This window comes from Alligator sinensis, unplaced genomic scaffold (genome assembly GCF_000455745.1).
Source record: "Alligator sinensis unplaced genomic scaffold, ASM45574v1 scaffold546_1, whole genome shotgun sequence".
Lineage (NCBI taxonomy): Eukaryota > Metazoa > Chordata > Crocodylia > Alligatoridae > Alligator > Alligator sinensis.
In genome coordinates this window covers 1,118,880-1,130,625 of record NW_005842061.1, presented here as the reverse complement: position 1 = coordinate 1,130,625, position 11,746 = coordinate 1,118,880, and the positions used below count along the sequence as shown (strand labels likewise).

The 11,746-nt window shown below is 43.6% G+C and overlaps 1 protein-coding gene across 4 annotated transcripts in view; it reads left to right on the top strand.

The window, feature by feature from the left end:
• The window catches only part of LOC102372146 (prosaposin-like), a 38,083-nt gene that overhangs the window by 22,381 nt on the left and 3,956 nt on the right, over positions 1–11,746 (top strand). For 2 of the 4 annotated variants that reach the window (XM_006023124.2, XM_025203568.1), the window contains exons 4-13: positions 1,052–1,177; positions 2,342–2,536; positions 4,132–4,272; positions 5,275–5,331; positions 6,338–6,346; positions 8,093–8,209; positions 8,992–9,087; positions 9,508–9,694; positions 9,914–10,083; positions 10,992–11,072. In XM_006023124.2, coding sequence (XP_006023186.1) covers positions 1,052–1,177; positions 2,342–2,536; positions 4,132–4,272; positions 5,275–5,331; positions 6,338–6,346; positions 8,093–8,209; positions 8,992–9,087; positions 9,508–9,694; positions 9,914–10,083; positions 10,992–11,072 — 1,179 coding nt within the window. The remainder of the gene's footprint in view (positions 1–1,051; positions 1,178–2,341; positions 2,537–4,131; positions 4,273–5,274; positions 5,332–6,337; positions 6,347–8,092; positions 8,210–8,991; positions 9,088–9,507; positions 9,695–9,913; positions 10,084–10,991; positions 11,073–11,746) is intronic. The other 2 variants (XM_025203567.1, XM_025203566.1) reach the window with 2 other exon arrangements.

The window sequence follows — 11,746 nt, the reverse complement described above, 5'->3', positions numbered from 1 at the left end:
CCCCCCATGGTCCCCTTCTCCCCCTGCCCCCTACTTACCGGCACAGAGCCCAGGTCTGTCTTTTCTGAATCGATTCGGAGGCTTTGAATTGATTCAGACCTTTTAATTGGTCTCCTGATTCAATTTAGATTCAGAGATTTGGCCACTGAATCAGGCTGAATCTCCCCCAAATCAAATCAGCAACCAAAGCTTTGCACAGCCCTACTGAAAATGTCTTGGTGGTTGTAGGCAGATTACAATATTCCTAATTCTAGGTCAGCAACTTCCATACAGATATTGGTCCTGATTCTCGTTCTACCTTGAGGCCCTTTTACCCTCTGGCAGTCTGTGTGAGCTGTAATGTAAAAGGTACCCTGAAGTGAGGGGTAAAAAAGAACTGATGTAATTGTGAATCTGGTCCACTGTGTAGTAAATAGGGTCCCTTTCCTGCTCTCCCCTCTAAGAAGAATCAGAATACTAGTTTACCTCTGATAGATCATTGTCTAGCTGCAAAATACTCTGTCATTTGAACTGGAATTGAATTGCTCTGATATTTGAAGAATTGATGGTACATCCATCAGCTTTGCTTAAAGATTCTGGATCAATCAGTCATGGGACACTCTTTTCTTTGGAAGAACAAGTGTCCTGTAGATGGGGGCAAGTGCCATTTCCTCTGGTCGACAAGGTTCCTTGGGTGAATTTGATATCTTTTATTAGACCAACCCAAATAGTTGGAGAATAGTTATTAAGCAAGCTTTCGGGTTCAAAAACCCTTCGTCAGGCTGAGGAAGTTTTAGCAGTTTGTGTGTGCTCTTCCTGGATGGAATGCAAAGTAAAGAAGCCAGAGGCTGGGCTGGGGAGTCAGTTGCCTCTGGTCAGCACTCCACCAAAGAGATAGTTTAAGATAAAAACATCTGCTGAACTTGCCCAAAGGTACAGCTTAAGGGTGTTACCAGGGTTTGCAAGGTCTCCCCTGAGCACGCAATGAATGGATGTATTGTTTTTGCCTTTCTGGATGTAGCAAAATTCTTTATGGATGTGTCCTTTTCTTTTCTTTTCTCTTCTCTTCTAGGAAAAGCTTCGTGTTTTCTTGGTTAAGAAATGCCAGTACCTTCCTTTTCAGGATTGGTCAGTCAAGTGCAAGAAGATGGTGGACAATGGCGTAATGATTCTCCTGCAGTTTGGCAAACAAATATTGGTAACATGTTTGGGAGCAAAAAATGTTGTTGACTTCTGGTGCATAATTAATGGCAAGGCCAAATCTACTGACTGGTTAGGGGCTGAGTTTGTGAAGTGGGAGGGGGTTCTCCTGCAAAGAAGCCTTGTCTCTTGGTTCACAAGAAAAAAAGGAAGGAGCCACTCTTGCTGGAGGCATCACATGAGCTTTTTGCACTTTTCAACAGAACAATCAAGAGTTCCTGCCTTTGGAAAGGCAAAGCAAAACCCACTATTGTGTCAGATGGACCAGAGAGCAGGAGGAGGGTAGCAATAACATTAACTGGTTACTCCAATAGTGGAAACAGGACAGATAACTTTATTCACCCTCCCCTCAAAACCAGGAACCCCTGGGGCTCTACAAATAAACATTTTTGTTTCCTTTGAAATTTTCCATTTTTCTAATTAAACAAAAGTTAGATTTCAAGTTAGGTTGGATTTGAAACCTTTTTGGCTTTTGATTTTCCTTCCCCTTTTCTCCAAGAAAAAGAGGAAGGTGGAATACCCCCAAAACCAAAAAAATCTTTCAACATGAAACAAAGGGAACCCTTTTCATTTAAAATAAATAAACATCCACAAGACAAAGAGAAAACGTGTTTTCAAATGAAAATGATTTAAAATGAACTGATGTATATGACCTGATGCAACAGAAAGCTCATTTATTATGAGTACCTATAGCTCAACTTTTTCCTTTAACTAGTTTTTTCTTGCTCAGCTTGAACTACTTATCTAGAGACACCCCTGCTTATCCCAAACACTGTTGGTTTTTGTGAAGCGTCTTAGGTAATGAGGTTTCATAAAACATAGGCAGATAGACAAGCTGAAAAACATTTCCTGTGGTGGGGATTAGTGTGGAATTGTACCATGGGTTCAGTGAGATAATAACATTGGTTCTATTGCATAAAAGCATGGGGTGGAGGTGGCAAGGGAAAAATATGCTTCAAATGCTTACGTGCATTCAAATGCTTATTTTTTTGCTGAGCATTCAAGCATCCATCCATTCATGTGCTTGGCTGCTTAACTAATGTTGAGGAGCCTTAAGCAGCAGGGATGGGGGCTGCTTTTTGTTTACACCCATTCCCTCCTCTAAATAGCAAGACTTGGAGGTGCATCAGAGTGGTGACTTGTCCTTTTGTATTCTTCCCAGGCTAACCCTCAGGCAGTGTGTGGTACCTTCAGGTTTTGCCTATCTCAGGAGAGTCAAATGGGTGCTTTGAAGTTTCAGAAGCCACTGCGGTCTGATGGGAAAACGGTGATGGACTTCCCTGAAATGGCATCTCCCTACATCGCTAATGTCCCTCTTCTCCTTTATCCTCAAAACAAGCCCCAGCAAGAGACCTGGGTGAGGATGAAATATGGACAGATTCACTTCTGCAGTCAGTAAGCTGCAGCAAAAAACAGGAGATCTTGTGTTCCATTGTCTCAGTACTTGTTAACAGCTTATAGCAGGGCTCAGCAACCCCTGGCATGTCTGCAAGAACATGGCACATGGGGCTGGTTTGCTTGGCACACCACAGCTGGCCCACATTCTGCGCAGCTGCTGCTGGCCACGGAGCCCCAGCTGTTCCCAGCAGGCAGCTGGGAGGTTGCAAGCAGGCTGAGCTCTGTGGCAGACAGCAGCTTCCCAGAGCCTCAGCTGGATGTGGCAGGCAGCAGCTGCCCAGAGTCTTGGCTGGATGTGGCAGGCAGCTGGGAGGCTGCAACCGGTGCACCATAGTCTGGAACCTCAGCTCAGCTCCGCAGCCAGCAATGACTGCACACATGCCTTGGGGCACACAGTGAGGAAGGAGCTGGGGTTGCACTCTACCAAGCCCTTTCCCCACCATGCACCCCAAGGCACACATGCAGCTGCTGCCGCCACAGAGCCAGGGCTGCCCACAACAGATGGCAGGCAGACTGCAGACAGCTGCACTGGGGTCCTGAGCCTCAACCCAGTTCCATGGCTGGCAGCTGCACACACACCTTGGGGTTCACAGTGGGGAAGGGGCTGGGGGCAGCACAGCCTTGGTCTCTTCTCCACCTTGTTCCCCAAGGCACATGTGCAGCCACTGCCAGCAGTGAGCTAGGCTGGGGTTCCAGACCCCAGTGCAGCTCCTTGCAGGCTCACTGCTGCCTACTGTGAGCAGCCCAGGCTCAATGGCAGGTGGCAGGAGCCTGCTTAGAGCCTGGGCTGATTGCAGCAAGCATCCACAAGGCTGCAAATAGCTGCACCAGGGTCCAGAGCCTCAGCATGACTCTGCTGGCACAGGCTGTACATGGATTTCAGGGAGCATGGGAAGAAAGGGGTGGGGCTGCGCTGCCACAACAAGGATTGGGCCCCTCGCAGCTCTCCCACCACCTGCCCCAGCACACCAACATTTACCAAGTTCAGGTTGCAGGGTTTTTTGGGGGGCACTTGGCCCAAAAACATTGCTGACCCCTGGCTCATAGCTTCTCCTTAAACATGGAAATACACCCAAGGCTTTACAGTACAAGAAAGCAAGGATCCTGCTCAGGTTTCCAGTTCACAGTTACACTTCCAACGCAAGGAGGACCAGTTCCTCAGCTAGTGTATAAGGCAGTGGTAGTGCACTGATTGACATAAGGTAGTGTAGTGTTCTGGCTTTGGTTTGGAATGCAGATCAGTCCTTTGAGTTAACAGTGCCTAAGGGCTTAATTTTGTTTTTCAAAAGGAGACTCCTTGGTTGCTTAGGCCTTGAAGTGATGAGCAGAGCAGTGTATAAATATGGTTACAAATAGGTCTTAACCTCTTTGCCTTAGTTTTCCTCACAAGTCAGAGAAGATAATACTTGCCTTATAGCAGCATTATAAAGATGAATTTTTTTAAAGGTGTAGAGGTAAGTATTGTAAATGGGTTTTCTGTTAATGAGGAAGACACAATAGCACCATAAGCTCAGGCCATGCATATTAATCTTGGTTTCCCCTATTCTCTTCTAGCAGGAAGGAGATGTGTGTGGAACCTGCATTCAGCTGATAGCTGATATTCAGAAAGAAATGAAAAACAACTTCTTCCTTGAGTCTATAGTTGCTGAAGCTAAGGAGGAGTGTGCACACTTGGGACCTAACATGGATGACAAAGTAGAGTAATTTTGATCTTAGTAGGATAAGAAAACCTTCTCTAGGGATAGTCTGGATGATACTGAACAATTGGCTGTTTGTGTGATAAATGCTATTAATATTCTGATCTAGAGTCTTTCTTCACAGTCTGTACCTTCCTACCATCTCAGGTGGATAAAATATTTCTGGTTGTGCTTGTTCATAATGAACTATGTATATACACATATACAACTTCTATTGTCTGCTCCTTCAAATCCTTCCTCAACCCATTCCTACCCTGAAGCCAATATGAAGTTAATTAACTCATGGTGACTAAGCTAAGGGTCCAGTTGGGGCAGATTGACAATTACTGGTTTAAAAAAAAAAAGCACTGTATATATGCAGACTCTGGTTTCAACACCATCCTGCCTATTTTGGGGCAGAGACAATGTGTACTACTTCTGAGTGGGTAGATAATTCACTACCATTTTATTTACTGGGCCAACTCATCAAACACAAAGCTTTGGGTCATAAATGGTTGAGTTTGGGGTTTTCAAAGATGCCTAAGGAGCCTAAGTCCTTACCTCCCTAGGGTTCTTGCTGAGATGCCACTACTTCCAGTGTGGTGTACCTAACCCCTCCCCACCCAGCTTCTTGGTAGATACCAATTTTAAAGATGTCCTTTTACCTCCCTCCCTATCTCTGAGATAACATTTCTCCCTAAAAAGTCAGTGTTCAGGATGTTAGTTAAATCTTAGGGGTAGTTTATCCCAAAGTAAGGCAAGGCAAAGAATGCTAGAACTTTAAGCAAAAAAGTAGTGTTTAATGCAAAAGTCTGGAACTTCCTTTATGGTAACAGTACATAGAGTGAGTCAAAGTACTGACAGATTCAAAATGTGCATTGAGATCAGAGTATTTGCTGTGGAAAATGTTGTTTTAATTTTCTGACATTGCTGAATCTCCTTCATAATGTTGCATCACTGGTAACTCCTGTGGTGAGTGTAGCGTATGGGTATTTACTTGAATTGTCTCTTTCTCACACAGTGCAAGAGTTACATCTCTGAGTACTCAGACTTAGTTCTCCAGTTGCTGACATACATGGTAAGCTGAATATAGTGAGAACACCCCATTTTTCATCAGAACTTTTTCTGGCAAGAATTACCTTAATGTCTCAAAGCTTAATGTCTTGAAGGGACTGTGACGCATTCTAAGGATCTTTATGAATGTGTGAAAACTCCGTATCTAATACTCTGCATATCTTGTCAGTGCATGCAGTGGGGCAGGTGGAGTCTGAAAAGATTAATATCTGAATGCTGTTTTACTAAACTATTGGAGAATTTTCTTATTTTGATTTTACCAATCTCACTCTGAAGATGCAGAAGTCACACTCTTGTCCTGCCAGAGTTGAATGTAATACAGCCAACCCTAGCTAATTCACCATTCTGAAGTGAATACAAATAATGCCAAATTGTGACCAGTTATCAGAGGCTGATAATTGGGAGGACCAGGGAAAGGGAGACGAGTGGGGCATTGGAACAACAGCAAATTAAACCATAGGGGCAAAGTGACCAGGGTTTACTCTATGTGACTTAGACTATACACAGGGGAATATTTATTTCAAATATGGCATCTACATCCAGCTTTATAGGCAAGGAGAGTATTTCTCGCCTTATACTTGAGTAGGTCCCTTCCACTGGAATAAATCAATCTCCATTGTGGTACATCATATCCCCTAAAAGCGTATCAGAGTGCAGGTCAGTTTTGGGCACCTGAAATTTGAGCAACCTTAACATTCTGGTTTTGTCTGGGGCTGTGTTTAAACTCCTGTCCTGATTAGGTCTGATCAGGGCCTGTCTCTCTGAGCAACATGAAAAATGGCATTTAGTATGCTGGAGGCTAAACAGAAATGGGTAAAGGCCAATGAAATGTTTGTTTTATATTGGTAAAGTAGCATAGCTGAAAGCTGGGGAGAGGTGATTTCCTAAGTAGGTTCTTCTGTATGGAATTTTTGCATATGTAAAGTCTGAATGCTTGGGAAGGATTTTTCCCCACTGAATTTAACTGTTGTGTTATCTTTCTTTCCACAACTCTACTTCTTCACTGACAGAAAAATGAGGTATGTGGAAAACATGCCTGTGGTAATGTCTTTGTTTTTATCTAAATCACTGTAATTTCTTTTCTCTTGCTAATTAGTTGTGTACAACATCTGGTTATTGTCAGCTTTGACAGATACAAATGATGTTTAATGGGGTGAAAGAGAAGGGGGAGCAGATGTCTTCAGTGAGCAAGTTACTGTTTCTGCTCCAATGTGAAGACCTTGCTTTGATGATGGGGAAGGCTTAGGGTGATCCTCCTGACTTTAACTCTGTACTCAGGAAGGGTCCAAATGCAGAGCTGATGGAAAATTTTCAAGGAAAAATTTGATGAAAAAATGCATATTTGTTGAAGTTTGAAATGTTTTCTGAAACAGTTCTATTTTTACTAGATTTGTGATTTTACAATGAAGATAACTGAAATCAACTCTTTTTTTTTTTTTTTTGGTCTTGTCTGGGCCTGTCATTTTTTTCTTGAAACACATTTCTGGCTTTTCCCTAGAGGTAACCTTTCTGGGTCACGGCCAAAGTTTGGGCTCTGAACTGAGAATTAAAAATAAGACTTTCTCTATCCTGCTTTCCCAGCACCTCTCTGTTTTATAATTTTGGAAGACCTTGTGTAGGTGGGAAGAATCATAAAGAGGTAGGGTTGGAAGAAACCTCCATAGGTCATCTAGTCCAACCCTCTGCCTGAGGCAGGTTCCTCTCTTTCCAAACCATCCTATACACATCCATAATCTAACTTAGTAAAACTACCATCAACCCTGACACAACACAACATATAACACCCTAACATGCCACAGGTAAAGCAGGAGAAACACAGCAGCCAATGTCCTGCTTCTGTAAAAGGTTGTTAATATATGGTCAAGAGATCCCAGATAGAGGGCCACATCCTCTGCTACAGAGAAAGGCAAAACCCCCACAGTACATCCAATCTGATGATGGGGTAAAATTCCTTCCCAACCCCAAATAGGACAATCAGTCTGACCCTAAGTGGAGGGGCAAGACCCTTTAGCCAGGAACCTCCAGCTTTTAAGTCCCAGCAGGATCAATGGCACAAACCAGTCAAAATCCCCAGCCTTGGCTCTGAGAGTAAAGAAGGAATAACTCCACGCAAATGAAAAGGCTTACCCTGGTATAAAACCAGTGTAAGATTAGCATTGGACTTCCTGTGTCCGTCATGGTACAGAGACATATCATGTTGCATGCACAGAATGCTGTGGTAACATTAATACTTTGATCTGCTTATCTAGTGAAAGGCAGTGCCTAGCCAGACAGTCTGACATGTTGCTCTGAGGCTTTCCTTTCACCCATGCACAGCTTTTACCATTGCTGTAAATTGTCCACTGATACTGCAGAAGCTTATTTGTGGCAAGGCTGCCTTACACTTTAACTGCAAGGGAGGAAAGAGCAGAGGTTATGTGGCTGCATTGGTGTTTTAGTGCGGGTTGCAGAGAACATAGACATGAAGTGATTAATCTTTTTACAGATATGAGCATAATGTCTATGACACAGGTTTAAATCCAGACTAGTTACAGATCCAACGTCATCTTGACTGTATTCTAAACAGAGGAAATGTCATTAGTCCACTGGCTGGACAGCCTATCCACAGCTATAGCAATTACTACAGTTCTCTCATGAACACTTGGGAAAACAGCCTCACACCTATAGTAGTTGAGTGCAGTGCAGCCCTGGAGGTTTCTCTTCCTTCCTTAGTCAAATTGGCATAGATTTTCTCTTTTCTGTGATTTGCATCTCTCTCTCTCTAGCAGCCGAAGGATATTTGTGGCTTGGCTGGACTCTGCACTTCCCAGAAATCTGTTCCCCTCATGACCCTGTTCTCAGCTAAAGTGATGAGCATGCTTAATGTGATGGAGCCGGTAGAGGTAAGATGAGGCTTTCAGCACCCTCTGCTGTTTACCACGGAAAGAACAGGCCTACTTCTGCCTTCCTGTAACCAATATAAGCACTGGCTGAGGAATGAAAGCTATACAAATAAGGGCTGGCTGTCAGATTTGTACTAAATATCATGACTATCTTGGTGAACAGCACTGAACTGGTTAGGTTATGAAGCTTCTCCTCTTAGAAGAGTGTTTCCTTATACTGTACCCACCTCAGTATTCACCAGCGACTAAAAATTAAAATGATAAAGCAAGAAACACAGTGCAGAAGTAGGACAGGATCAGGTTTAGATTTGGTCAAAATCTCTCAGTTTGAAATGTTTCAATTACATACATCTTTTTATGAGAACATTTGTATTTTTTTTCCAAATGTTTTTGCATCCTCTCCCATCAGCACTAGTCAGGACAGTCCTTTGTAGTTGATTGTAACTGCATTCATGAACTATAGTTCTAGAAACAGTATCCAACAATCTACTGTAGTCCTTACCCAAAGTTTAAATCTTTGGCAAGATTGATGGTTAGACACAGCTTGGAATTGTCAGAATCTCAGACCCTTCCCTTTTTTATGGGATAGTGTCATATGCATAAAACTGAGTAAGGTCGGCTTATTCTTGGAGAGATTGCAAGGCAAAAGGAATGTCTTCTGGACTATTAATAGAGGTTGATTGAAATTGGAAGGTGGAAAGCAGAAGGCTCCACAGACATGACCACAATTCCCAATTATATTAATCATCTTTTAAGTGTTGCCATGTTGTTATACTTAACAGGAAAACCAGGGCGCAGAGAAATCCACCCCCCTGTGCAGTGTGTGTGAAATGGTGATAAAGACAGCGGAGAATCTGTTGGAGAACAACATGACAGAGGTACATGGCTGGTGAAGAAGACATCCCTAGTACATTGATACTTAGAAACAGAGCTTATTCAGGCTATATATGCATACTGCTCTGGGCTTAGAACATGTGGGAGAACTCTGACATGGGGGAGAGAGAAGCTTTGGGGTTGTTGGAAGTGGAATTCCACAAATGCTTGAGGAGTGCTGCTTGCAAGCTGCCTCCTGACTGAGGAAAAGGCAGGTTTGGGAAAGACATTGGCTTAGGCACTATTTTGCATGAATGATTTATGCATGAATATGCCCAGTAAAAGCTTTGTCTTTAGCAGAGGGAAGGGTTATGCAGAAGAATGAGAGCTCCCTGTTCCCATAGAGGGGGCAGGGAGAGAGATATGCAGTAGTAGACTGCAGGGACTTATTCTTCCTTCTCACCCCTGCTATATTTGTGTTCCAGGATGAAATAGTCCATGGAATAGAAAAGGTCTGCTACCTCCTACCACATGGGGTCTTGGGGCAATGTAAAGACTTTGTGGACTCCTATGGCAAGGCTGTTGTTGTCATGTTGTTGGAGGCGACTAATCCTGAAGCTATATGCATCGTGCTGAAATGCTGTCCCAAACATTCGACCCCTTTACAAACTGGTAAGCACTGGGACAGCACATTTGTGTACAGAACTCATTGGTTTATATTTGAAAAGCCCACCTCAAGGATATGATTTTCATTGTCCAGCATTCACCTGAGGCCGGCTGCTGAGGTGAAAGCTAGCGAGCCCAGGTCTGAGACTAGGGCATGCTAAGTTGGGAAGAACTTTCATTGAAAAGCTTCCAGATCTAACACTCTAATATTGTTTTTCTGGTCAGAGAGAAATGCCCTGGAACAGGCACTAGTGAACGCTGATCAGTTCTGCCACGTGTGTCAGATTGTTATTAGTTACATTGATGACGAGCTGCTGAAGAATGAGACTCTGATTGAAATTGGTGATATGCTTACGAAGGGCTGTCAGGTTCTGCCAGACATCCTGATGGAGAAGGTAATAGCAAATAGTTATATGGGGAACGGAAGAGCACCATCTGTACATCATCTACAGTGTCACTCTAACCTACCTGATTTTCTGCTACCTTTATCCTTCACACCCATATACTTTAGATAAGAAAGTGAAGAAACAGATGGGAACAAATTATTGAGTGCTGAGGCCAAACATTAAAATCTGAGTCTTTAGATTGATGGCTTGTGTGCTGGAGATGCCTCACTGAGTCAGTCTCTGACGGGTGATATTGAGACAATTATGAAAGGGTTCTTAGGTTCTTGCACTGAAGCTGGTACAGTGCATCTGAGACTCTCTTTTAGTGTGCTTTTGGTTTTAAGCTTCTCCACATTGGCACTCTGATCCCTGCTAGGATGTCTCTCCTGTTGTTCAGTGTCAAAAGGTATAAGCTCCCTCTTTGCTCAAAGGAAACTGCATGACTGAGGAGCAACCTTGATCTCTGGTAGATCAGGTGGCAATACGTGCTCTAATATATAGCAGCCTGCCTCTCAGTCATACCTGGAGAACAATCTACAATGGGCAAAAATGGAAAGTTGGCAAATCCAGCATCATTGTAAATCTGTCCTTGAAACTGGCAATTCATAGGCAAATTCAAGCACATATGCCTTTCTTCCTTTAACCTTACTGTCAGGGTGCTATATCTGAGTTTCTGAGTCACTGACAGTAAATGTAGCTGTCAGAGTGATGTATGTATAAAAGATTCTGTCCCTTCACTGGTGGACCACTCTCTCTCTCCTCCCCCAGCATTGCCTCCCAAATCCCAGTGGAATCTTTTATTTAGTTGTGAAATATGAGACTGCTTGAGATTGCCTGCTTGAATCAGGAGGTTCTACTTTGTCCCATGCAGTGCTAGCTGCACATCCTGTCCTTACACCTTTGTCTTTTTGTTACAGTGTGATGAACTTGTGGAGCAGTATGAGCCTGGTGCAGTACGACTCCTGGTGCAGATGATGGATCCTAACTTTGTGTGCACTGTAAGTAGCTGGGCCACTGTGAGCTATGGAGAAAGCACCCTGTCACTTCAGTGCTTGAAACTGTGCAAAGAAGTCCAATTACATTCTTGTGCAAGGACAGTAGTTTGTAACTCCTGGTTTCAGAAGAGAACTAGTATAGGTGTTGACTAGGGGTGTGCGAAGCTTTGGTCACTGATTCGATTCGGAGAAGATTCTGCCCAATTCAGAGGCCGAATCACTGAATTGGAATCGAATTAGGAGACCAAAAAAACCTTCTGAATCGATTCAGAGCCTCCAAATCAATTTGGAAAAAGATTTGGAAGCTCGGAGATTTGGCAGGCAGTATTTCAGGGGAACAGAAACTGAGAAGAGGCAGGGGGAATCAAGGGAACAGAAACTGAGAAAAGGGATGGGGGGGGGGGGGGGGGAAGACTGACATCTGTAGCTGGCCAGTGACTGTGATATTTCCCTGAGTCTCCTTCCAATCACAGTGTTCTGGGGAGGGATGTAGAAACAGCTGCCATCCCTGCGATTTTCATCCTGATGTGACTTAACACACACACACAGTCACACGTCACAAGTTTTGCATATCAGCATCTTGAGGTGCAGTTTCCAAGAAACCCCTGCACCTATCTCCTTGAAACTTGGCAGGCCTCATGCCCTCAGAAGGGACTACCCTTCCTGCTGTTTTCATC